We start from the raw sequence: 27,383 nt of genomic DNA on the forward strand, positions 1-27,383 counted from the left end.
ATTTACAACTGAATTTCCTTTGCAGTGTCTGCCTCACCCTGAGCACTGGAACTTGGACTTCACTCTCATTCTCCCTTGGCACGAAGTAACTTCCTTTTCTGTGTTCTTGCTGAACCAGTTATCCAACCAATTGGCCCCTTTCCTCCATCAGCCAGCTGTGTATTCTCCTTCGTCATGTTAGCTGTGCCTGCCACCTGTCGTCGTGTTTCTTCCACAAGGTAAGTCCGAGCTAAGTTGTGCCTTGCAGGTTTCCTATGCAGTCAACTATATTGTCTCCTTCTCTGCTCTTTTCCAGTATTGCCTCAACTGAAGTCTGTTTCTCTTTTCTAGTCTGTAGCCTTAAAGGACAATGGAGCAAAAATGAACCAGAGTCCTTTTAAAAATGCCCATGCAAAAGCTCCTGTTGCTAAATTCACAGTACCCAGCACAGTGAAGCTTAGGAACCTGTACTCTATTGACAGGTTATGTGTTATTTCATCTCAAACTGATTTCTTCACAAACATGGAACAGAAGCCAATAAAATGTGAAAGGAGGAAATTCTGGAACACAGATTTATTTTCTTCAGTGTAGTTTGATCCTGTTCCCATTTATTTCGGTGGCTTTAGATCAGGCCTTACTGCTAATTTCTGTTCCGTTCAGTTTCCCTGGTAACGTTTTATTTTTAGCATCATTATTCTTCAGAGATCTGGCATGGAGGGTTCATTTTGAATATGAACTATTGTAATTTTATTTTTAAATGTTTCATTTCATGGGCAAAAATGGAAAAAAAAAAGCTCCTAAGCTGTTCCACAAAATACCTATAAATATCTGAAAAATGTGGCCATATCACATGGTTAAAACCTTTATTACTGCCTCCCCCACCCCATGGCTTCAGTGGAAGTTTTTTGGAAGACAGGTTGTTATGCATTCATGTATTTTTAAATTTCTTAAAAATCATTATCCTTTTATACGCTAGAGGTGTGTTATTCTGATTTTTCAGATCTGCTATCATAGCAGGCCCCAAACTGTCAGCAGCACAGTGATTCTAAAAATAATTGGTCTGGCGGAAAATGAGAAATACTTCTCTCATTCATCTTCTGCACTAGTCACCTTCTCTCCCTGCAAACTGGCAGGACAGAAATAAAGAAGCTGTGGAGATTGTATCTGTTTCCATTTCTGGGTTCTATTTAACAACATACACTTGTATAGTAGTCCAAGTGCTTTGCCTAAAAATTTCTCTAGCCTCTATAAGGAATGAGATTAGCTGAAATTCTCAGTTTGGACACTCTAGCAATTATTACATAATGGGATCATAGTTGGAGGCTGCAAATTTTTTTTTGCCTTTTTCTACAATATTACCTGCTTGTCCATTTGAAATCAACACAATGACTCTGACTAAAGAACAAGCGTAGCAGTTGGTAAAAAATTTTCAGTTTTGTATATTTATCAATTAATTAACTATGATTCATTTTAACACTTTCTGTCAACTGAGAGAGTGGCCAGCCACACTGACAAAAAGCAATGCTTGAGAACGTACGTTGAATTTAGTGGGAATGAAAATAACTCTACTAAACATTAATAGGGTGAAAAAGTAAAAAAACATAAAAACAAATAACTCCCCCCCAATCCTACATCAATATGATGCTTAGAGTTCAGTGATACTACCTTACAGACAAACTAAAAAAAGTCAATTAACATTTTAAAGCTTTCAGTATTTTTCAAGGTAGTTTGGATTTGGAGTGCTGTATACCCATTAACAGATCAAGGACTTTCTGATTATGTCTTTTACTCAAGTTGTGTAGGAAAGATGATCTGTCAGAATTTATCAGCAGATGAATAATTATTTATCCTCTTATGTAGGCTCCTATTTATAGTATTTGTCAAGCAAGTTCTCTCCTAGGGAGGGATTATAATGTGAGGACTACATGGTGTGATGAAAGCCATCCCATACCTCAGGCTTTGTAATTTCCTTTTATCTGAAATAATTGCCATAATAACACATAAGGTCTAAAAAGCTCTTAGGGTTTTAACTGAAAGTCCTGTGCTATTCAGAAGATGCCTTGGTTACAAGCAGATGCTTCTATTTTCCAGCAATCCTGAAATCAAGGCTCTTCTATAAATGAAAAAGAACCCCTCATTTTCTCTGTTGCTAGGGAAATGGTAAGAGAGAAATAATCCTTCCTTTTCCTTGAAGAAATGACCAATTGATGTCATAAAATGTGTCATTCTCAGTATTTTTTAGCTCCATAGCTTCATCTGTCCAAACAATCTCAACTAAGTCTGAGATAAGATAGTCTGACAAGACTTAGATGCTAATTGGGCCATAAGATCTCATCACTATCTCTTGAGAGGTTAAGTGAAATGATGAGAGAGTGGCTAGTTATGGCCATTGGCCCATCCCAGCTGCCATACCCAAGAGAAGTGCTAATGGGAGTTGATGGCTTGCTTTCTGCCAAATTTAGTTGTTCTCTTCACACAGTCGAATTTTTTTCACCTCTTAGAGTGAGCAGGAATGAAAGGCTTTCTAAAAGAAGGAATTACTGGAGCTTACATAGTACAAAGGCTCATACAAATTGCTTGTCAGTCAATTGGATTTGATGGTCAGGAAAGACAGATTGGTGAGAGGGAGGGTTAGGACATTTGCTAGGCTCCTGCTAGAACATTTCTCACTTCAAGGTTTTGTATTTTAACGCTAAGAGGTGGCCTGAAATGATGCTGCTTTCATTTGTTAGTGTGGGTTAATGATTAGCCCCTGCTCGCATTGATGGCTTTGTTAGTGGTAACTTTTTGATATACTTTGGAAGACACTCTCCTGTTTTGAAAGCTACATGTGATGGTACTACACATTATTTGCACTTCCCTTCTGTAGAATCTTTTTGTCCTTTCTTAGTAGGGAAAGAAGGAATGGAGAGCATTAAAAATAGGTATCTTGAAGCAGTATCAGCCTGCCAGAAGTGTGTGTCAGTCAGCTTTTGTTTCTGTAGACAGAGGGGCATATTCACTGCCAGTGATTCATACTGCCAGTACAGTAGGGCCCAATGCTGTCTCAATGGGCTGTGATACAGCAGTTTATGTTGAGTTAGGCAGTACCTTCCCTGGGGTCCTGACTGCTAGCACATAAATACTTGGCAGAGATTAGCCTCGAGGGTCACTTTTTGATATTTATATCGTGACCATCTATATAGGTTACAATCACTATCTTTCTCACTGTGTAATAACAAACACAGGGAGAGATTGTGCTTCCCAGTACATGTGCAATCTAAGGAAAACTAAAACTAATGATAGGGAAGGAAGAAATGGGTAAACAGAACCTATTGTATGGAGTTGTAGTTTTTGTGAGAAAAGAAGGGTGGGTACTATGACATGGCATCCGTGCTATGGTGAAGAGTGCTAGACAGTATAAAATTGTAAAAATACCTGGATTTCCACTTTTCTAAGAGCATTAAAGGAGAATGGAATAAACCGGAGACAGCAAAGGTTTCCAGACGTTATTGTCCTTCCCTCTTGTCCTTGTTCTTTTGCTTGTCAGCAATTTCCATGCTGGTTAATCACTGACCCCTGCTACAACTACCCCAGGTTTGTCGTTTCACAGGCTCTTGTTGCTAACAATTTTCAAAGCCCAAAGCCTCACACAGACTACTTATGCCTGAACAAGGAGAGCCAGGGCTGCACTGAGCCTGTGTGAATCCACATTTTCTACATAGTCATATATACATACATAGTCCATCTGATATCTTACTGTCAATTATCAAATAATTCTGGTCATTTCAAGGGAATGTTTCTTTTTATTTTTTATTTTTTTAGAAATTAGTTTAATCCACCCGCCAATCGTATATGTGTCCATGTGTGTGCTATATTTTGACATTATGTCATGTCAGGATTGTTTACCTGGGCAGATCTGTAAGTGGTAGCAGCAGCTAGAAGATTCCCCGTTAAATTTCAACATATGAGATTATTTAATCCTGGGTTGAATTGACAGTATATGTTTCCCACAGATTTATGTGATTCTAGTCAATTTATTGGAATTCAGATCCCGAAAACACTAAGTGATTATGTTAGCTAACACAGATTTGCAGAAATTTTTAACATCCACTATGATAGTTAAAGGATCTTTTTCATCATGACTGGGTCTCGCTGTCCCAAGAGCCACTACATCCTTTTTTTTTTTTTTAAGGTGATGTAGATGGCAGTTTGAAAAGAAACACCGTACAATATACAAACCTTCTGTCCTTTTATCTCCCATTCTTAATTAGCACTCATTACTCTGGTATATACCATGCTCTCTCAAGGAGTAAAAACAAGGCCAACCCAAATTTAAAAGTTTTCTTTCTTAAGACTCCTTTCAGGCAGTTAAGAGCAGAAGACTTATAGATCTGAACTTTGTGTTCTGTGCAGACACAATATAGCCAACAGGATAGTATGTTCCCAGAAACCAACACTCCTGAGCCAAAAGGCAGTCCTTTTCTCAGAAAGATGAAGTGTCACCAGAATCAAGTGGATGCTCAGCAAAACATCTAAACGTGTATTTCTTCCATATTTGGAAAGTGTATATGTCTTCTTAAAAAGATATAGTTTAAAAATACTTTCAGCACTTCTATGCTTAACATGATAGATCTGTGATATTCATATTCAGAGGCTTCTTTTTGCATAGGTGGCTCTATGATATTGGTACCACAGAAGTGTAAACATTGCAAATATCTCAATTTCTGGATTAATAGCGTCTTAATTCCATTGAATTTCCTGTTCTGGAAAGATGAAAGATCTTTTCGTTAATGCAGGAAACAATTACTGCAGTTTACATAAGGTCAATTCATGCTTTTTAATACAAAGCAGCGTCACTGTGTAAGCTGCTGGCACTGAGTACCATTATGCAGTGAAATCCATGTAGGAGTGCATTTAAATGGAACACCTTACTTTCATCCCACAGAAGAGAGCAAAACTGAATAAGAATTTAAACACATCATTTTTTTTTCCCATTTAAGTTGATATCATCAGAATTCTACCAGGAACTGGCAGCACTAAGTAAAGATTAACACAGTTGCAGGAGATTATATCATCTAGCAAATGTCATCTTTGTGCCCTAAATACAATACACATAACAGACATTACATCTCTCCCTGTAAGTTATTATACTACTAATTTGTTTCATGTAGTCAAATGTTTTTAAGGGAGTGAGAATCAGGTGGGCTCAGAATTCAATGTATCAACTATATATCAATGCTAAACTCTCTCTGGATAATCTAATGCTGCATGGTGCCATAATTTTAAAGTGGAAATACATTTGCAACTCCCTATAGAATTATGAATAATGAGATTCTGACTACACAGAAATAACATTTCAGCCTTGAACTGTTGTCATTATAATTTTTTCTAAAAGTAAACATTGAAGTCCAGTTTCTGCAGTGATTTAGACAATGTCTTATTTTCATTTGTTCATTGATTCCACATAAAGAAATCGCACTTTAGGTGAAACAGGCTGGTAAGTCTTTACAAGACTGGTACAAGACTGTCTATGATAGAAGATGAGATGTGCAGTGCTGTGGTGTATGCTTCTGGCAATTGGATTCCTTATGTACGAGAAACTACCATCAACTGGAATAGGAGAGATGGTCTTGCATTAGAAATATGGAATTTGAACTTAATTCTATGGAAAATAGGTAAAAAACTGTACAAGTAAAGCACCCCGTAACTGCTATAGTGGTATTACCTGGATAAGAAATGAAAGATCAGGCATTATAGCTTTTTTTCATTTTTCTGAAGATGCAATGCACTCTGGACATTAGATTAAAGCTTCTGAATGATATTTAATCCTTAATTTTCATCTCCAGTTTTCCAGTAGTTATTTAGTCCTATTAGAAAGTACATCAAGTCTGCGCAGCTATGTTGTGTTATATAGAATAATTGATTATCATATATCTGTTTCAGATTTTAAATTTTATTGAACAAAGCAAGTTAGATGCAGTTCATGGTATACTGCTGATCCATCGTTTAGTGTGTAGCAACAATGTGGTATACCTAGCAGCTACATTTGGTTTTATGGCAGCAGATCTCTTGCCATGTCTCTCTGCGGGCAGGTCTGTCTTTTTCTTTATAACAACAGACCGTTTATACAGTCTAAGACTGCTTAGTGGCATGCAACTGCTACTGCCCAACTCACCATCCTTGCTGTAAGCTTGACCTAGCAATACGCTCCTCTCATGAGTTCTGAAATGTTTTAATTGTGTTAGTTCCATGTCCAATGTTGAATTAGCTGCTCTTCTTTCTCGTTGTCATTTACCAAATTTTTAATCTTAAATCTCATAAAGTATCCATGTATGTTTTGTATCACTTCACAGATTAAAATCTGCTCTCATCAATTCCTTTGGTTCCTTCCCTACCCTCTCCCAATGACAAGAGGTTGGGGGCCTTTGTAAACTAGGCACATTTTGTATCTTAACTATGGAGGAAATGAATTGTTTTACAGTGACCCAGTCTTCAATTATTTGATGAATAATTGAAGAGGGATAAAGAACAGACTGATTGTACTAATTATCTGCCTACTCTGCTTGATAAATATCATGTACAAATTTACAAATGATGATTTTCTGCTTTGTTAAGTGCTGCTTAATCTTCCATTTTGGAAAGCACCTTAAACTTTCGCCTGACTCATTGTTAGAACTTTCTCCTGACTCATTTTCTTTTCTTGGGTAATTTATAGGATTTTTTTTTTTTTTTTTGCTACCTTATATCTGAATTCTTCTACTTGCATAGAATCATAGAATAGTTTGGGTTGGAAAGGAGTTTGAGTTAAAGGTCATTTAGTCCAACCCCCCTGCAATGAGCAGGGACAGCTTCAACTAGATCAGGTTGCTCAGAGCCCCATCCAACCTGACCTTGAATGTTTCCAGGGATGGGGCATCTACTACCTCTCTGATCAACCTGTTCCAGTGTTTCACCACCCTCATTGTAAAAGACTTCTTTCTTACCTTTCTTCCTTATCTTCCTAGACTAAATCTACCCTCTTTTAGTTTAGAACCCTTACCCCTTGTCCTATTGCAACAGGCCCTGCTAAAATGTTTGTTCCCAATCTTTCTTATTAGTCTCCTTTAAGTACTGAAAGGCCACAATAAGATCTCCCCAGAGCCTTCCCTTCTCCAAGCTGAACAACCCCAGCTCTCTCAGCCTGTCCTCAAAGGAGAGGTGTTCCATCCCTCTGATCATTTTTGTGGCCCTCCTCTGGACCTGCTCCAACAGGTCCATGTCTTTTGGGTGCTGAGGGCTCCAGAGCTGGATGCAGTACTCCAGGTGGGGTCTCACCAGGATGTAGCAGAGGGGCAGAATCACTTCCCTTGACTTGGTGGCCATGCTTCTTTTTGATGCAGCCCAGGATTCCGTTGTCCTTCTGGGCTGTGGGTGCACATTGCTAGCTCATGTACAGCTTTTCATCCACCAGTACCCCCAAGTCCTTCTTGGCATGGCTGCTCTCGATACCTTCATCCCCCAGCCTGTACTGATAATGGGGATTGCCCCAACCCAGGTGCAGGACCCTGCACTTGGCCTTGTTGAACCTTATGACGTTCACATGGGCCCACTTCTGAGCTTGTCCAGGTGCCTCTGGGTGGCATCCTGTCCCTCAAGCTTGTCAACCACACCACTCAGCTTGGTGTTGTCTGCCGGTTTGATGAGAGTGCACTTGGTACCACTGTCTGTGTCACTGATGAAGATATTAAACAGTACTGGTCCTGATACGGACCCCTGAGGGACATCACTTGTCACTGATCTCCACCTGGACATTGAGCCTTTGACCACTACCCTCTGGATGTCACCATCCAACCAATTCCTCATCCACTGAACAGTCTACCCATTAAATCCATACCTCTCCAATTTAGAGAGAAGGATGTTGTGGGGGACCATGTCAAAGGCCTTACAGAAGTCCAGATAGACAACATTCGTAGCTCTTCCCTTGTCCACTCGTGTAGTTGCTCCATTACAGAAGGCCTGTCGTGGTTTTGGCCAAATTGGCCAATGGCTGGCAACAGATGCTCCTCCCAGCCTCTCGTGCACTGAGAGGAGGGGGAGAGATAAGGAGAGATTTACAAGTTTAGAAGAAATTAAACTACTCTAATGAAATATTAATAATAAGATAAAAAGGAAAATAATGAAATAAATACAGTATATGCAAAACCTTATTAAGCTCCCAGGATGATGTCACCGGCAGGCACTGGGGAAGTCCCAGGCTGGACTCAGCAACGGGTGGGAACCCGGTTCCAGTGCTGGAGTCAGGAATACACTGACCGGGATAAAAGGCAGATGAACAGACAGGGTCCTCCTCAGATGTCAGCCATTGAAGGAAGAGAACTGACCCTTTGATCCCTCAGCTTTTATACTGAGCATGGGGCAGATGGGATGGAATACCCCTGTTGGTCAGTTTTTGGTGACCTGTCCTGTCTGCAGGTGGGACCCCTCTACGCCCCTCCGCTTCTGACCCTCCAACGAGGCAAATAACGAAATTAGCTGACCTTGGTTGTTATAGCAATAAGTATAATCAAGAGCATCTCTGCATACCATTCCTTGGCACAAAATGTCTTATCACTCTGAACGAACTGTTTTAGACACAAGATGCTGTTAATTTCAGAGAGTTAGAAGAGGCCTAGCTAAGAAGTAAAAATTACTGAACAGAAGGTTGGTTCTGTTTTCCCTCAAACCAGGACAAGGCCATTAGGTTGGTCAGGCAGGACTTGCCCTTGCATCATAAAAAAGGTTAGTGAAAGGACTCTGTCACAAATCTCATTAAAAATGAAAGCATTTTAAGAAACCTCTTCTAATGGTTTGCCTTGGTTTAGCAGATTAGACAAGTCTGCAATCTGTCAGGCTTACAGAGCTCACAGCACTTTTGTTTTATAATACCAAGCAGAATGTGATATATAAAGTCTTAGCTGTCCTGATAATTTAAACCACATGCTTCTCTTCCATTTTTCTGCTCATTATTAAAAGGTGGAAACCTCTCTCTCGTAGTAAACCAAAGCATTAATTTGGCATCAGACCCATGGTAATTCTCAGGCAAACTGAAACGTAGAAGTGGGCAAAGCCTACAACTGTTCACCTACTAGGCTAGTGTGCTCTCAGTGTTCGGAGATAGAGGTTGCTGGAATCACTTCTGTGAAAACTCTCCTCTGTGATAAGACTGAAGATAATTGTCTCAGACTATAGAGAAAGATAAGAAGTATTAGAGGAGACCGCAACTGATACCATGCAGAGGTTTAGCTAATATTTCTTTTGGGCCTGGGAACAGATTTTCAGCCCCTGATGATGCTCTGCTAAAAAAAGTGCACACCTGGCAGTCTGCTAAGTGTCCACACCTATTCTGGTCTAAAGCTCCAGGGTGACTGGCCCTCACTGTGTAGCTCAGGCAATCAACATCACATGAATATGTATATGAAAGAACACAAAAGCAATGCATACTGAAGACTTTGATAAACATAGGCTGTACTAATTGAAAAAGCGTTATAGCTAGTTTGGGGGAAAATTCAAATATGGCTATTGTTTGCAGAGCATTGATTATGTTGTCATATAGTTTACAGGTAAAAATGAGCAAAGCTATTGCTCCCAGCTGTGTGATGTTATTCTCTTAGCAGAGCTAGTTTTCTGGCCCCAGTACAGTGTAGGAACAGTCATTGTAATCAACAAGTTCAGTTTGAAGCAGGAACAGAAATAGGAAAAGAATCAAATTCTGTTGATCACATTGCACTCAGATATGTTCCAGTCTCCTGTGAATGATTTGGTGAGGGAGAAGATCTTTCCCTGTATGCATCATTTAGGAGCTGCAGAGACTTGACAGATCCAAAAATCCCCATGACTCTCATTTCTCTCTGAGCATCACTGGAAAAATAATATAGCTGGAAAAAGCTGAGTGACAGTTGGCGTTTGAAGGTAGGGAGATTTTTCTGGGGGGAAAAAAAAATAAAAAGAAAGAAAGAAAAAAATAATTGTATTTTTCTTTTCTTTTTTTTTTTTTTTTCCCTCAAACATAAGGGGTGCTTTCTAGATCTGAGCCGACTTGCTTGAGTTCTAGGTGACGTCTCATCTCAGCTCTTCTTTTTAGCAGGGCCATGCTGATAAAGCCATAGAATGTGCAAGTTTCCTATTATCCTTTACGGCAAACCACTGGAGGAACAGATTTCTGCTATGGGAGGTATAACCAAATTATGTCTTTGTGCATATTTGGAATGCCTGGAGAGATTACTGCAGGCAAAGCAGAAAACTTTTAGAGACAATATTTGCAGCCGTGTCACAATTTGTTCCTCAATTTAAATTATCTGTTTAGCTTTCTCTTTCTAAAGCCTGGCTTGAACACATTAACTTTGTGTTGTGTGTGTGTGTGTGTATGCACATGTATGCAGCTGGAGTTCCCTTACTTTGATTTTGAATGTGTAGTATAGAGACACTTGTTAGTTTTGTGCTTGTCCAATGCTTGATACATTCTGTGCTATAAGGTTTGTTAAGAGATTTTATTCATGATTTTATGAACCAGGGTTGGAATGCCTTTAAAATGTTCCTGCCAAATTAGCTCTGCACTGATCGTCATATATCGTCTTCATAAATCTATACCGAACAGAATTATGGTACAATCTTGTCTTACGTGGCTTCTTATATCAAGACCTCTGAAACTCTTTTAAAATCCAACACAAAACAGATTTAAGTTTCAATTTGATCACTCATACCTTTGAAAACTCCTATGCATCAGCTCTCTCAATTTAGTGACAGTGTTGCTGTAGCCAGAATGGTCTCAGAGAATAAGACAAAGTTTGTCAGTACAGGTAATTTCTTATCTTACATCCAGTTTTATAACATAACCTCAACATCAAATATACCCTTCAGAGAGGGACTTCATTTTTAGCCTAACTTTAGATTATTAAAATGCGCCTTTTAAAATGTTTGAAGTAATTGTCTAGGCACCTTTGTAGTCCATGGAAGGGGCCACTCCCAGAGGAGAACTCATCAGATTTGTATTAGATGACAGCTTTCGGCAGAGTCATACGCTAGCGGGATCTGTTTTACTCTCTTACTTTCCTTCCCACGGTCTCTGAGCCATACCTGGGCCATCAGTGCCTGTAGCTTTCCCAGGCTACCAACACGTGTCCTAGAGAATGGAACACCATAACCTTGGTCCCCAGCCCTGGTGCTTCACACAGCCTCATTCAGGGCAGTTATCTGCTGCGGCAGATAACCTGCTGCCACACCAGCATCTGCTGCTGCCCAAATGAGAAGCCTCTCCTGAAACTGGCTACTTATGCAGTGGGGTCAGGACATTGTCCAGCCCCAGCCACAAGCAGAGACCTCCTTCAGTCACCACAGAGGGACCAGTATCACAACTCTACATATGCTTCCCTTTCTCTGAGAGACAACGTACTGTTTTCAGATTCTCTTTTGCCCAAGGGCCCCCATCTTAAATTGTCATGAAAGTCCTGGGACAGGGTTTGCCAAATGACAGATTTGCACCACAGCTTGGGGTGACACCAGCATGCCTTTGCTGGGACCACTGCACACGTATGAAGTTGTTGTACCGCTCAGCAGTGCATGTCAGTGCCATCAGCTGCCCAGTCCCTCCACCACTCCAGCCGAGGCAGGTCACCTGCTAGAAAGACATGCAACTACAAAGTGACAGCTGGCACAAAGGCCCGGTCACACATGGAAAAGCTTCTCAGAGTCAGTTTGCTTTGCTGCTGTGTGTTGCGGGGGCCCTGCTAGTCCTTATTATGCCATTGGCAATGTCCATGCATGCCTCAGCTACAGCAGTGTCGTCCATCCCAGGCACTTAGGGCCCTGCTGTTACCCTGTTTCAGGGTGTTTCAAGACAGGCTTGGGGACAGTGTTTGCTCTTAGATACCTTGTGCGGCTTCTAGATAAGACAGCGTTTTTACAGCTTGCTGCTACGCGTAACATTTTTCGCTGTTGCCAGCAAAGGGTGTACATCACCTGATGACTCCTGCATCCTAACTTCTTCCCCTGGGGAGAGCCCTTCCTCTCAGGTTTGCTCCTGACATCTGCCCTGTTCTCATTCGCAAATCCAAGGTAAGCCTCACCGTGTCCGGCACCTCTACCCAAAACTAGCAAGGTGGTTTAGAGGCATTAGGGGCTTAGCAATGCAGCTGGTCCTGCAGAATGATCTAGCAGACGTGTCCTCACATGGCCTAAAGTTCCCAGTTCACTTACTTTCTTTTTTTTATTAAATGATTTTTGGATAGAGACAAGCTTGTTTGGACACTGTTCCTCACAACTTCTTACAACAATGCAAAGTTTTGAAGTTTCCCACTGATGACCAGATCTACATGTCATGAGATACCTAATACTGAAAAATAACTTGGGGTGAATGAGACTTTGATTCACTACAGAGATGACTGAACATTAATGAGGAATTTTATCTTTATTTTCATGATGTTAGCACAATAAACTCACACAGTAGCATTGATCTGTACTTATTTAACAAAATACATTTATAGCAATTTACAAATTATTTTCCATTTGAAAACATTGCATAACATTTTATTAAACACAATACTTTATATAGAGAATTCTCATTTAAAAACATATTTTATTTTGAGTATTTTCTTTTCTCAGTAAAGCACAGCCTAACAAAGAAATTCGTGCCTGTTAGCAAGTAAGAAAATCAGAACACTAAGAAGATGTCACCTGTCAATTTATTTGATTAATTTTAAATTAAGGTATCAGTGGAATGTAAACAAAGAGTAATTTTACAAAAGGCTCCTTATCAAATATACATGCAGAGGTCTGAGTTCCAATGTATATATTATTACATTTCTGCTCTCTAACGTAATATAATTTGATAAGCCATTATTAAAAACAGTAGCCTTTGGCACTTTTAGTAAAAAAGAATATATCAATATTTATGTAAAGAACACAATTTCAATGATTACACAAGAGCTTCAAAATCTTTTGTTAAGAAATAGGAAACCTTAGGAAAAATATCACACTGCACTTGAAATAGTGCAGCAAGTTTTAGAGTAATAAAAGCAACACATATGCCGATATATATCTGACTAAAACCAAGGAATAAAGAACAAACACTCCCACCAGGAATCCTGCTGTTTCCAAAACAGCTAAATTGCCAGAGGGAACATTTTCTAATCTTTGCTTTATTGCCATTATTTCCCATTTCAATTTTCCATTATTTCCAGGTTCATCTACTTATGTTCTTTTCCCCTGCACTTACAAACTAACAAATGATTGCATCTTATTTCCCTGCATTGATAGGCCAACAGTGATTGTGTCTTACCCATTCCTTTAAAGCTAATCCTACCTGCTTTATCATGTACCTAGACTAAACTAAATCCAAAGGGTTTTGTTCATGACAATCCAAGTGTTTGTAATTCCTAGGAACCTTGTACAAAATTTGATACTAAATACTAATTTGATACTAAAGGACTAAAGATTCATCCTTTTAAAAAGAAAAAAAAAACAAATCCTGACTTGTAAATACTAGTCTGTGAATATATTTCTAAAAAATTACTTTTTTTTTCCCCTGGCATCTATGATTATTTTTCCCAGCTAATGTGCCTTAAAGTGTGGCTTCAACATACTGTGCTTTTAATATACACAATATGCTGCAGCCCTACTGGTTAGCTTCTTACGTGTAACCTGCAAAATACTTCCTCCCAATCATCAAATGTATGATGGGGTCTTCTTCTATGACTAGCAGGAATAGTGTGGTCATTTCCTTAAAGACCAACACTTTTCCACAGCACTGGGTGATGGGCAGGTGAGGGAAGCATTGCTTGACCAAGTTGGCTGACAGCACTCAGCAAAGCCTGGAGCACCTGTACAACTGGGAAAGTATATAAAGCTTTCCATTGACTCTCAATCCCTTCTTCTATACCGATTAGCAAACACAATCCTCATACTTCTGAAAATTACTTAGGATTGGGATTGGGATTTTGTTTTGGTTTTGAGATTTTTGTGGACTTTATCTTTTTGGTCTCTGTGTGTGTTGTGCTATTTATTTTCTTGAGATGGGATGATTCTTCCTTCTGCCTCCTACTTGGCTGGGGTAGGGTGGGCTTTTCCTCAGAGTTCTCTGGGGTAGCGTCTGTAGACAGGTTCTGACTATTTAGCATTTATCTCGTTCTCTGATACCCTAAATCAGAAGAGAACTTAGAGCAAAACACTTCTTTCAAGAAGCCAGAGAGCAGACCTGATCTGCTACTACTTATTCCCTAGCAAGGGAACTGGGAGGTGTCTGATAGTAGTTCTCTTTCAGGTGGACATAATCTAGGAGAGAATGAGGAGCTGCACTGGGCAAGCACTGTCCCTGACTTCTTTCATGGTTTAAGTTATTTAAGTCAGAGCCAAATGTAATGAGGCATTTCTTCTAGCATGCCCAGGACATGCTATGCTTATTCCTTGCAGAGCTTATCCTTTCAACAATTATTGGCAATGGAGATTTTTAGCAGGCAAGTTCTTTCATTATATTTGAAGCTCAATTTACTAAAATAATCCATTTTCTCTCAGGTGCAGAAACCCTCCATATTCTTAAGTGGCAGTGGTGGGAAAAATATAATGCTTAAGAAGGCTCTGGAGGGTGTCTCGAGGGAGGTGAACAGTAGTAGCGTCACAATGCAACACCCGTTCAGTGATTCTGCAATACCAAGGCATTCCATTTTGAAAGCAAAGCATAAATCCCCTAAATGATGGTGACTGGGGTGAAACTTGTGACTGTTCTTGTGGCATGCTTAGCAAGTGAGGTGAATCTAAGTGTGAGCTATGACATTAATTACTGTCTCCTTGGAAGCTGGTCAGGAAAGTGGCTGTTTATTTTTATTTACTCATGGCTCACCTTTCAGTTGTTCATTTCAATGGCCAGTCCGGCCCAAACCACGACACATTTGCACATCTAGCAGTTATTGGTGTCCTGCATTATATGGTTAAAAACTAATAGAAAAATGGAAAGGTTGCTGAAGGACATAATAAGAGGTTTAAAAATGTAAAATCTGAGTTACTTGTAGTACTTTAAAAGACCCCTTAAAAAACATAATTTAAAACAATCTACAAGTTAGCCCACTAAGAAGCAGCCTCTTCATTAGTAGCACCTGTTCTTAAACAAAAGTTGAGCAGTAGCAGCAAAACTATTCAAAATAGATAGTTATTCCATTCTAATGGAATGTCACCCACACAATTTTTGTTGCAGTAGACATCTTAAAGAACTACACAAAACCTTTGCAATCTTTGAATGTGACAGATCCACTATAACAAAGCTGTAAATATTTCCTACGCTAAATGAATGCAGCCAGCATCATCATAGTATTAGCAATATTACTTTTAAAGTAACTGCACATCAATTATGTCATGTGTTTGCAGAGTCTTAATAAGTATGCAATTTTTCAAAACATCTAAAGTTATCATCAGCACCATCCTGTATTAAAGATTTGGTGCAAATTCTGCAAAGGTGAATATATACCACTGATACAGCCTTTGCTGTGAAAAATTCAGTTGATTTTGGACACAAATATAAATAAAATAAAAGGTTGGCACATTCAGGAAATTAAGTGTCTGTGTTCAAGACTGTTGTTTTGATTGACATCATCACCCTCAGATAAACGTTTTGAGTCTGAAGAAACAAGTTGCATGAAAATGTTTCACATTAGTCAGGTTCTGGCATTGTGCTTTTCCCTCCACCACATGCTTTTCACAGGCTCATGCACATTGCACATCAGTAGTGTTCAACAACAGTTGGGCTGCTGGTCAATAATTTGGCACATCAAAGGTAAATATCAGCTCAAACCAAAGACAGCAGAACCTGTGTCAAGATGTGTTTACTTTGTGGTGGTACGGACCAGCTGATATGTCTCCTCTCATTCCTTGTACGCTCGCGTGGGGGATGTGCCTTTATAGAAGATGTTTCTGGTGTTCTCTGGACTGCTCCCTCTCTCAGGGATTAAAATGATGTTACCTTTTCTTCGAAGTGTTGAGTCCCGGCTAGAAGAAATGGACAGAGTCTCAGAGCCAATCTCACTTCCCTCCACTGGCGTGACTCTTATCGTAGTGATTCCATGATGGTGATGCTCAGTGTTATCTATGTTGCTCCTTTTCCTGTCACCCGACCCATAACTGTCTTTTAATGAGTCACAGCTCTCAGAGTCTCTGTTAAGATCATTTAGCTCATATGTCTGACGAAGGGTGACTTTTTCAGGACCTTTCCATTTCCATGACCCACTTCCTTCACCTTCTGATGGCATCTGAATTACAGGTCTGTTATTTTCTGGATGGGCTTCAACTCTGACAATGCTACTTGGCTCATGGTCTGTCAAGGTTTTGTATCTGATGGCTCCTGTACAGGTGACTGTGCTTCCTTCTGAACCCTTTGGACTGCCCTGAAGCACTCCTTGCTGCTTAGACATGGCTATTACTTGCATGATTCTTGGCTGGCTATTACTTCTGCATGCAACACTCTTCTCAGCAGCTTTCAGCCATTTAGCTCTAGCTGAACTACTTTTGGGTGATGTGTTCACGTTCTCCTGAGTCTCTTCAGGAATATGCACTAGCTGGGATGAGCCAGGACGTGACTGAATAGAGACCCTTGGCCCACCAGTAAGACCTGAGTTGTTACAACCTGGTACACTGCCAGGTTGAATTTTCAGGTATTGGCTAGTTGGGCCATGATGATCACCATTTACACCCACTCTGGAGGGTTCTGAGCTTGACCTCATTTCAATAGCCCTTGGTGGTGACTGGCCAGATTCAGTCTCTATTACTTGCAGTGACAACTTTCGACTTTCATTCTTGTTCTTCCACTGGGAAAGCAGCTGTTTGGAACGGGCGGAATCCATTGATGCGTGTATTGTTGCATTTCGTCTTGCTGGATCTTCCAAGGATGGCGTGTTGACTCTTGGCAAAGTGTTGCTGAAAGTAACCATATTTTCCTTTCCCATTGGGCTTCGTGGTGTTATTATTTCTACATCAGCATTTGCCCTCTTGATATTCGTCAGAGACCCGGAATCTCTGTGGTTTCTGTTCAGGATACTTTCTGTACGGTGAGAGACAATGCCATCACTGCTGCTACCATTTTTACCTGGCAGGATTCTGTTGGCATCTTGACTGAGGTCTGTCAAAGACCTTAGAGGTTCTCTGTGAAAATTTGGGTGAAACACATTCTCGTCACTTGGTAAGAAGTTTCCCACAGCATACAGGCCCTGATATTTGAACAGAAGCATCAACAATCAGTTATGTAAAAAAGATACATTTTAAAGTATTTTAATTATATTCTTCTGCCTTTAAATAAATATTGAGCAATAGAATTAGTCCATCTTAACTGACAAGGTATGCTCACTTTCCTTTCTTCACCAGTATATCCTTATTCAAAATTCTGTCCTCAGTCTGGTACATCTAGATGCGTATGAAGTAGCCTCAGTAGGATAACTAGGGCACATAGTTCATGGCAATAAATAGTTGAGGAGATTTAGTCTCCCGTTTTCTTCATTTTATAAAGCAACAGATACAGCTGAAGAAAGAAAGTTTTGTTATGAAAATAACAAAATAAATGTTTGCAGTCTTCTAGGCAAAGCTATTTTACAGCTACACTACTGTCTTCTCTGATTTACTGAATCTTGTTACAGCTTGAATTGTTCTCTGCCCTGTGATTCTGCCCTTTCTACTGCATAATAACTGTGTAATACAATATCTACATGATAGAACAATTTATCACCTTTAAATCAATTGCTTTCCAAGCTGTGCAGAACCATAACAAGATTCAGTTATACAACATTTTCTTATTCAGCAGACTCACTGTAAAATGCTGTCATTTTAAAAAGACTCCACTGAGAGAGAATATTCCATGAAAGGGTCAAATGCCTGACTCAATCACTTAGGTTACTTGTTCTTTACACTCCTTTCAGAGTTATTTGTAGTTTCACATTATTTCCTCTGCCCTCCCTCTTACTGGTGTGTAGTTTTCAGGGCAGATTTACTGACTACTGGGCATCCAGGACAATGTACTCTCTGATATATGCTGTCATGCAACAGTATATGGAGAAGACTTAACACAGAACATACTTGTTGTGGATTTCAAACATAGGAACAACAGCTCCATTTATGAGAGTCTACAACAGCTTTATCATTTGAAATAATATTCTGAACAGAGTGCCTTTCTGTTCACAGTGCAATCATACAAACTGACTTTAGTAGCTTATGGGGTTTCTATTATTTACCCTGGTTGCTGTTTCTTCTGCCACTGTGAAAGCCATTTTTCCCCCAGTCACCTTTGTAGACCATTTGCATGTACCTTAGATTATCTTATCACAGATAAAAGGGGGATAGGATATGAACTTATTTTAGTATTATACTGAAATTCATCATTGACTTCTTGGGGGTCAAAAACATCCCACAGGCTGTTAAGACTCTTTTGTTCACCTGCCCACACTGGAGCAAAAACGTTGTCAGTAGAAGTTCCTGATTGCTCGCAGGCATCTGGGTTGACACTGTGCTGCACAGCTAGGGCAGCAACAGTCATGCTGGAGACATACTGAGAGCAGTAAGCAAAAGCAAATGCTTGATGAGTTTCCTACTGACAGTTACAAACAGGCCTATCCTACATACTCCCTCGCAGGACCCTTTCAAGGTGCTCCATCTGTCTCAACCCAGTACAGAGGAAAAGCATAGGAATAACCTGGCTTGGGCATCCTATTTCCCCTGCATAATTTCCCCAAGAGCTCCAAAGAATCACAAGGGTGTAATATTGCCTTTGACTTCTTGCAAGTTCAGCAATTTACTCATCTGAGTTGCTGCATATTAATTCAACCATTTTTTTGAGATCATAAAGCTAACATTGGTAATAAAAACTCAGGCTGGCAACAAATACCAATTAATCCAATATTTTTCTTGTGTTATGCTTGTAAGTGTAGAGTGGAAAAGATGAGTATCTTTAAGTATTTAATGAAGCACGTAATGTTAGACCTGTTTCTGTATACAATGCCAGATGATTATATACCACTTTGTGCCTGTTATGGCACTTTAGATTGAAATACATATTTGCTTTTTCCTGTTTATTTTTAAAGTGATTACCCCTAACATCATCATTTTCAACACATTTTGGCTATATTTTTAATTATGGTATGTGACCATGATGAAAGGTTTTAATAAAAAATACCAGTACTCTTATTAAAGTCTTATCAGTTGTATTTACTAAAACTTAACTATATGAATATCATATTTACCAAATAGAGAGCAATTCCTCCTCCTATGAGAAAGCCACAGTAAACATCAACTGGATGATTCTTATACTGGGTGATACGTGTCAGACCACATATAATTCCACAGATGATAAAAGCAAAGACTAAGAGTGGTTTCAGAAGTTTTGAGGAGTCTGTTAATGTAGAATTGAAGTACATCTTGAAAAAAGAAAGAAATGAAAAAGCAGTTGAAGAAACTTAAATTTACCTAAGAGGATATTAATTTCTGGCATGCAATGTTTCTTTCACACATAGATCACTATTACACAGTGATACTGCAAATAATCAGGTTAACTTTAATTTACACCCCTGTTAAAATTTGCTCACTTACTCTAGGAAGATCTGAAATCACAAGGAATGGATTTCCAAAAACATAGGCAGTGTTGCTTGTTGACATCAATTAGGATAAGGATTTTACACCTAAATACTGTTCACAGTCAGAGCCGAAATGTTCTGTAAATGTGACTAAGGAGCCATGGCTTCTGAAACACAGAAGCCAGATGTCATGCCAGATGAAAGCAATAACCTGTTCTAATAAAAGCTACCACCAGATGCTTTAGAGATCTATTTCTCAGCTGGGGGCCACGATGTCAGGGAGGTCACAAAAATTAAGTGGAGGTGGTTCATCAGTATTATTCCAAATTTTGGCCTTTCCCTCAGCAGAATAAATAATGGCAAGCTCCCAGTACATGCACAATTCCATTATCTAGTTTGATTAACTGGTTGTTATTGATGTTTTCCTCTGATTTTTACAGCATGAGTGATGGAATTGCTTTTTTTTTTTTTTTAAACTTCAAGTAATTAGTCACTCATGCAAACATTGTAGCCCATACTGAAGAAATGTCATTGGTCAGATGTGGAAAATCATCTGTGATCGCTGCAGCATGTCCTACAATCCCCTGCTAGTTACTGATGGTTTTTATTCACTTGCTTTGCAGTAGCACCTTGGAGGCCTCTGGGAGTGATTTTGCCAGTTCATCCATGTTGCAATTCTATGGAGGTCAAATGAAACTACATCACATAAATGTATAAATGTTTGTTCCTTAATGCCTTAAGTTTAAAAGCAGCAAGTCAAGCAAAGACAGCAATAAAGAAAAAGCACAACACAAAAAGGTTAATTTGGATGGTAAGTTAAAATATCACCCTGTAAGACACATAAGCATTGCAGTTTATATGTGAATAATATGAGGCATCAAATATAATTTAACATTACACTTTTTGTTGCTTCTTAACAAAGGATGTGAAGCAGCTGAATCTTTTCTGTACTTTTAATAGAGCTGGTTTTATTGGAGCTGTTAGTAGTTTTATTTTGCTTTCAGACTGGGAGGATAAAAACTTACATCCATCCAGGACATCCAGGCAACATATCACTTTACAATATACAGCAAATGACTTTCTGACTTTTGTCTTGTATAAATGAATATGAAGAGAGTTGGTTACTCACCGAAATGTACACTGCTGCAAAGGCTGCCAGGGTGGCATGTTGAGAAGGGAATGACTTTCTGCCAAGGAAGGAGACTCAAATTATGCTTCTCAGTTCAAATACACTATGCTAGTGTTCACTTGAAAAAAACACTGGGTGGTACAGTCATTTTCAGCTTATACTTCCTAAGCAATATCTGATGCATCAGTAACACTAAATTTATAATTTTATTTTCTATAATCTGGAGAAAGGACCAATGTTAATGAGATGCCTTTGCTTTGAAGTAAATATTTAGCATGAAATTTCTTTTGTGTACTAAGAGAGCAGTGGGAATGAGATAAAGACTGAATGCTGATTGAGAGAAATACCTATATGTTTATTTCTATAAATAAATGTCCATAACAACTTTCAGTAAGTATCTAATTATACCACTTATAGTGTTATTTAGTGCATTAACCTTGATCTTACGATTATTCTCACTGACTTCAGTTGGACTCTTTACGAAGTAAGGATACATACACTTTGATAATCAGGCCCTAACTTCAGCAACTGAATTGATCATCTTTCTGCTCATGCTTTATTGCTCTAAAAATGGGGGGATGACAGCGTGACTTTCTTCTCAGAGAGAGGCAAACTACATCTTTATTTGCTATATCTTCACATTTATTTTTAAATTTCATCACTTTATAACATGATAGGAGTGCATGGAGCACAAGAACACGGAGAGGGCATTTTAAGAGTTACCGGGCCCCTTCCTGAAGCCCAGAACAACAGGGTAAAGGAAAATATGTCCAAACTGTGTGAGACAACAGGCAGTATCAGGTCTGTTCTTGAAATTGCTAAGGGCCTTCTACTCCCATTGAAAACCTGAAGACTTGAATGATGTGGATTGGTCTTAAGTCAGAAAGACTTAAGATACAAATACTTAAGATACAAATACAGAAATACAGATACAAAAATTAAAAGCAACAGCTTAGCTTCTACTTCCCTGACCAAGAAAAGGAGGGTTTGTGTAAGTAGCAGCTACTCAGAACCATCGCAAGGCCCTCTAACATTTTAACGTTATTCTTTTTATTGACCCATTTCAGTCCTCTAAGAACAACAAAAGAAAAATGATGGGAACATGAAGAAGACATTTTTACACAACAGAGGCAAAAGCTTAGTTCAGTGGATTCTGTAACACCTGTTCCATGGCAGACATCTAGTTCATAGCTTGTAACAACCCTATAAAACTTCTATGACCTCTGAGGTCTAGAAGTGAGTAAGATGCAGTGAAGATACATAGCAGTTTATATCAGTACTTTTATCTCCTTAAAATGGCGTGGACATGTAATGTAATGTGCTGGCTGTCTTGGTGAAGGAGGGTATGTCTATCTTGCAGCCATTTCACCTGAGAAAGCTCATCTTGGGATAAATACTTGAACAATCATTTAGCTTCACAGATGGGTCTTGCCACCCTAACTGGGCTCCATGTTTTCCTAGCAGCACCTGGTTTAGTTAGTTTAAAATAGCAAAGACTAAAACATAGTCCTTTAGCTTCAGACAAAGACATTTTTCTACAAAGCAGCAGAGTCTACTTTCTAAACTTCTTTGCTATGCATTTTGCCTTGTCCATTCTAAATAATTCATTGGCAATTAAATGTGAGCATGTAGTTCTCACTACACGCCACACTGCTGACCTGAATTTGAGCCCGTGGCTCCAGCAGGTTCATGACTCTGGCCAAGATGAAATCAGCGTGATTCCTTGTTCCTTTCTAAAGACAGACCTAAATTATTCTTCTTTTTATTTTCTTTTTTTTTTTTTTTTCCCCTGAACAAACCTTTCACAATTAGTATCCCTGGGGAATAAGGTCAGGGTTGCGGACAGGAGGATAAAGACATGAAAAAAATGTAAATGTTTATAATGGCTAATCAGCTCCTTTACCGTGTGCAAGTTTTAGTGGAAGCATAAATCTACTTACAGTCTCTGTGGAGCTAATATGTAGATTTGAGTCTATGAACTTTAGAACCACTCAGAACTTAACCTTAATTTGATGGCATTTTTGTAGTATATAAGGTGTGTCACTATGCTACAGTCAATTTTTTCTTTATTTTCTATTCATATGCTTTCAGGACAAGCACAGCATGTTACAGACTAAATGCGCTCTATGTACTCTCTAATGGTGGTGCTGCTTTTGTTCCTCTATTTGTTATCTTTTAATCTAAAATGAGAATAATTCAAGCTAAAAATCTGTAGCCTTTTTGTATGTCTCTGTATTGAAAAGGTGAACAAAGATCTCAAACAAAACATGGCCTGAACTCAGATGATGACAGTGTATCACTCTAAATGCTCATGCATGAGGAAGTGTAGAGGGGGAAAAATGATGAGAAAGAGTGATACCGAGACAGAGTCATACTGAGTCAGAACATCAGAAATGATAGAGAACTAACTGGAGATCTGAATAGAAATGACTGAAAAGGCTCTTTGAAGATAAATAGAGGAAGAGATGGACAAAGGAAACTACTGGATATTTGGCTATTTTGCAGGAAATGATTTCATATAATCAGCTGGATAATTATGTGTTCTTCTCTATCCTTTTCATAGGGGAGTCTACAGGCAAATTTCTGGAGCCAAAGTTTCTGGAAAGCACAAATAAAAAATGACGGCAATCTCAGAAGAACAAGTCCCTTACAAGCTGGAATTATTGAAGTCAAATTAACCTCCTGGGCTGGAGAAGTTATACTGTAAGTCCTACAGTAGATGACTGAAGGATGTATTGAACCCGGAGCAAGTGCTCATCACTTTGGTAAAGTTGAGACAGGTGTAAGGAAGCAACAATTTAATAAAGGAAAAATGCAATAAAATTGAATTAAGGAGAAACTGAGGGTGGTGCCAGAATATTATAGATCACCAAATGTATCCTCTATGATGGGAATAAATTTGAGATATCAATATATGGTCATCTTCCTAAAGAAACAGAAACACTCAAAAAGTGACTGCTTCGTCTTAATATGTTGTAACTAGTTTTGCTGTTTTTTGGAAGTGACGATATTTAAATTTAGGAGTGATCAGCTTTTTTTGACTGTCTACAGGCAGTCAATTCAGAGCAGTAGGCATCACATTTGAGATAATAATGAAATGAATGAGATGTAATAATGAAAATGTTTCTGCCTGCTCGTGTGTAAAGCTACACTGATTTCCCTGGGACACCATGTAGGTGCGTCACACTGCTTGCAAGCATCAGGCTTCAATAGCAATATCCCAGTAACAGCAAATGGTTTTGGGAAAAGAGACAGTGAGGTGAAGGCTTACATAGTAATTCTGGTTATGCCTTTCACCAAAATTATTGTCACCAAATTATTTGGGCCAAATAGAGCTACAATCCTTCATTCCAGCTCCGGATCATGCCCACCTATATAAATTGAAAAGATATGGCAAATCAATCAATGTTAATTATGATTCTTATCCCACTAGACATATTTAAGACCAAATATATCAAATAATTGCAGGTCTTTAAACATCAGTGAAATTGGTTTGTCCCAGTGAAGAGAGACAGATTCTGAGATATGCTGGAAGATACTTACAAAGGGATTGATTTCATGATTCCCAACTGTGTCAACTATTGAAACAAATGGAAAAGCAAAGAAACTGGGGCAGAGGTGCCTTAATATATAGACAGAACATTTCAGTAATATCCATGTGACAAAAATGTAATGCCACGAAGCATAAAGTTAAAACAGAAGCTAGCATCTGGGGCTGCATACAGAACAAGAAAGGAGTGCAAAGCTTTAATGAAGTATATGTGACAGAAGTAACACAGCTTCATGTCTACTAATCAGGTACACAGAAAAATTATGCAGCTGAGTCAGAGACAGAAACTGTTGGCATTTCAAGCATTCTGTAATTTTCCTGTAACTTTTCTGGAGAGTAGGAGATTTAAAAAAGCAACAAAATTTTGAAGGACTGCAAAATATTCAAACATTCAATGACTAACAGGCAATAAAGGTTAACCTAGTGTGGAAAAGATATGGAAGACTACTATTGTATTCAGTGAAGAGCTTCGTGATTTCTCAGTAGTGTAGTGCTTATATTTAGGACGCTTCATACTAATGAAGTCCTTGAACTAATGAGTAGCAGATGTATTGGAACAGTACAACTTACTGACTTACACCTTCCAATTCCTTGTTTAAATCTATGACCTGTCATCAGTAACGGAATTATCACTATTTTATCACTTCAAGCTTGTTTAAAATAAGATACATAGTCTGGTTTATATCTTGACTGACATGCATGTCCAAAACTTGCTACTATAAACAATATTAATTTCTGTCCTGGGTATCTATGTAGAAAGGCTAAAGACTAAATGATCATGGAGGATAAAACACCAGTTAGAAATACCATAAAAGAAAAGGCATGTGTTTGGAAACACACAGATTTGCTCCGTTGTGGTCTTTCCTCTAAAAAGGGATTTTTTCAATGCTGTCAATATAAAAAACTTAATCAACTAGAGAAACAGCAAACAAATAAACTCCTCCAACAAATCCCAAAACCAAACCTCACAAACTAAGACCAAAATGCCAGAACAGTAATGTATGTTATACTGGGTCTCAGATAAAGTACTTGGGTGACTTGTTCCGCTGCCTGTTATGGGGAACTTACCCAGATCCCACTGGGAAAAGCAGCAGAAGCTATACATATTAGTAACTGTATAGGAAATTGCCTCCTTTGATGGAGGGAAAATAACTAGCTACTAACTGTGCTTCCGAATCGGACAGTCTTCCAAAGTCCACTGTTGGCCTAGTATCTTTATACAGAAAACTGAATATCACTAAAAAGACACTTAATGTTGTCACCTTTACTACAAAAAAACTGTCAAAACTCATTCAGACTTTTACTAGGAAAAAATCTTGAAACTGGGACAGAAAAGAAAAAATAAAATGAATACTTAAAAATGTACACAATGAAGGATAGAACCAACCTTCCAGCATTGATAATATTGAGATCAGCTCCTGAGCAAATATCTTCCACAACATATGAATTCTCTGAGCAGGATACATTCAAGGATGTATAGTTAGGCTTGCAAACAGTCAGGAAATATGGTGCCTGATATCCTGTTGATAGCTGTATAATATCAGTAACAAGGGCAGTAGAACAAAGACCAAACACATGAACACCTAGGAAAGACATCAGCAGAGCTTGTTAACTTTATTATATGCAGAAATTAGATTAATTCATCATGACAAAATACATTTGACAGAATTCTGATGGCTTATGTCATTGGACTTGACAGTATTTAACTGAAGAACAAGATATATTTATTTTATGAAAACTTATTGCAAAGTTTAATTCTTTAATGTAGAAAAATAACATTATTTATGCTTGTTTTCTTCCTGTTGATACTTAACATTTCATTTTGATGGCCCAATGTCCTCCAACATCTTTTCATAAAAGTGAACTATGCTGGAGCTGCTTCAACTGGAAAGCAGTTTTCTGAACTGACTAAAGGGCAGCCAACTATTTAAGGAGAGCATATGTGCTCATCGAGTCCTTAGACCTGCCTGCTGGGATACAGGCTTTTAATAACATGGACAGCTGCCCATTAAATAATTGCTCTGAGGACCTGTTCTCTTTTTACCACCAGAGACTCATCAGCTGGCAATAAGTTTGGTTACCTTCACACCTCTGATATTTCTTGAGTACTGAGTCCTTTCCACAAGTCAAAATATTTAAGTCTTTTTGGTAATTGATCAATGTTTCTGTCTGGTTAATAATGCCAAATTCACAAGGCACTTGAAATAAATTCACTTGTTTTACTGAGCATTTTCCACTGCTTGACCCCTAAAGATTTACCTCTAATTCCCTATTTGTATTCATATAAATAAATTTATTTTTCATCTTAAAATTGAAAGAATGCTGAAGTCATAAAAATATGAAAGAGACTGCAAATTCAGAGTATGAATCAAGAGTGAAATTCATGCATCTTTGAGCTTATCTTTTTTGGTGATGGAATGGGATGCCGTACAGGAGGAGAGAGGAGAGCATGAGGTATCTTTACAGTCCTCCCTGCTGATATTATAATCTACCATCCCTTCTGCTCACTTCCTCACTGCTGCTCTTGAGAGGATGCTTTACTGGTCATAGACTATAACCTCTCCTGTCATTACCTGCCTGCTTGCCAGACTACAGAAACCTACTGCCTAGTCCTCCTACCAGGTTTTCAGTCTGCTGTCCTGCAAGTTGTCTTTGCCTAGGCTGGCCTCTCTAGTGAGAGATTTCTGGAACAGAGAAAACCTTTCCTTTAGCCACTCACTGGTAGAATAAATTAACTGTAAGAAGGGGAACAAAGTCCAGTTGCCTTTTCGAGTTCAGTTTTCATAAATGACAATTAAAACAAATTAAACCAATTCAACATGTTCCTCTCTATCATTAGGTTGCCAGATTCTATCCCTTTTTCAAGAGGTAGATAAACATATCCCAGAAAAAGGATGTCAAATGTACTGACAGTTTCTGACAAGTTTTTACTGTCATGCTGAATACTGTGTCAGGTGGGTTGAATCCTTATCATGCACTGAAGACAGGCAGGGGAAACTATACACTGAAACCATTAAAAGGAAGCCAGCTCAAGGTGGGCAGAGAAGGAAAAACAAATTATTCTTCTAGAAACACTGACAATGGTACAGGAGAGGAAAAGGAAAATGGAGAGTGTAGATGCTGCATTACTGAGTACAGGGCTACTCTGTCGCTCCATTTGACAGTTTCTTCTCACATTTTCTGGCAGAAGATC

The 27,383-nt window shown here is 38.8% G+C and overlaps 1 protein-coding gene and 1 long non-coding RNA gene across 4 annotated transcripts in view; one reads left to right on the forward strand and one right to left on the reverse strand.

Annotated features, from left to right (window-relative positions):
• LOC128913535 (uncharacterized) overlaps positions 1-27,383 on the forward strand; it is a 135,523-nt gene that overhangs the window by 43,382 nt on the left and 64,758 nt on the right. Inside the window, exons 4-5 of the long non-coding RNA XR_008467998.1 lie at positions 26-218; positions 23,204-23,343. This is a non-coding gene — a long non-coding RNA (uncharacterized LOC128913535). The remainder of the gene's footprint in view (positions 1-25; positions 219-23,203; positions 23,344-27,383) is intronic.
• PLPPR4 (phospholipid phosphatase related 4) overlaps positions 12,412-27,383 on the reverse strand; it is a 35,123-nt gene continuing 20,151 nt past the window's right edge. For 2 of the 3 annotated variants that reach the window (XM_054211252.1, XM_054211254.1), the window contains exons 4-7: positions 25,578-25,773; positions 20,641-20,698; positions 19,182-19,355; positions 12,412-17,162 (exon numbers count right to left, since the gene is read on the reverse strand). In XM_054211252.1, the coding sequence (XP_054067227.1) occupies positions 15,825-17,162; positions 19,182-19,355; positions 20,641-20,698; positions 25,578-25,773 (1,766 nt within the window). In that variant the 3' untranslated portion in view covers positions 12,412-15,824. The remainder of the gene's footprint in view (positions 17,163-19,181; positions 19,356-20,640; positions 20,699-25,577; positions 25,774-27,383) is intronic. The other variant, XM_054211253.1, reaches the window with a different exon arrangement.

Source organism: Rissa tridactyla, chromosome 8 (genome assembly GCF_028500815.1).
Source record: "Rissa tridactyla isolate bRisTri1 chromosome 8, bRisTri1.patW.cur.20221130, whole genome shotgun sequence".
In the NCBI taxonomy this organism is placed as follows: Eukaryota; Metazoa; Chordata; class Aves; order Charadriiformes; family Laridae; genus Rissa; species Rissa tridactyla.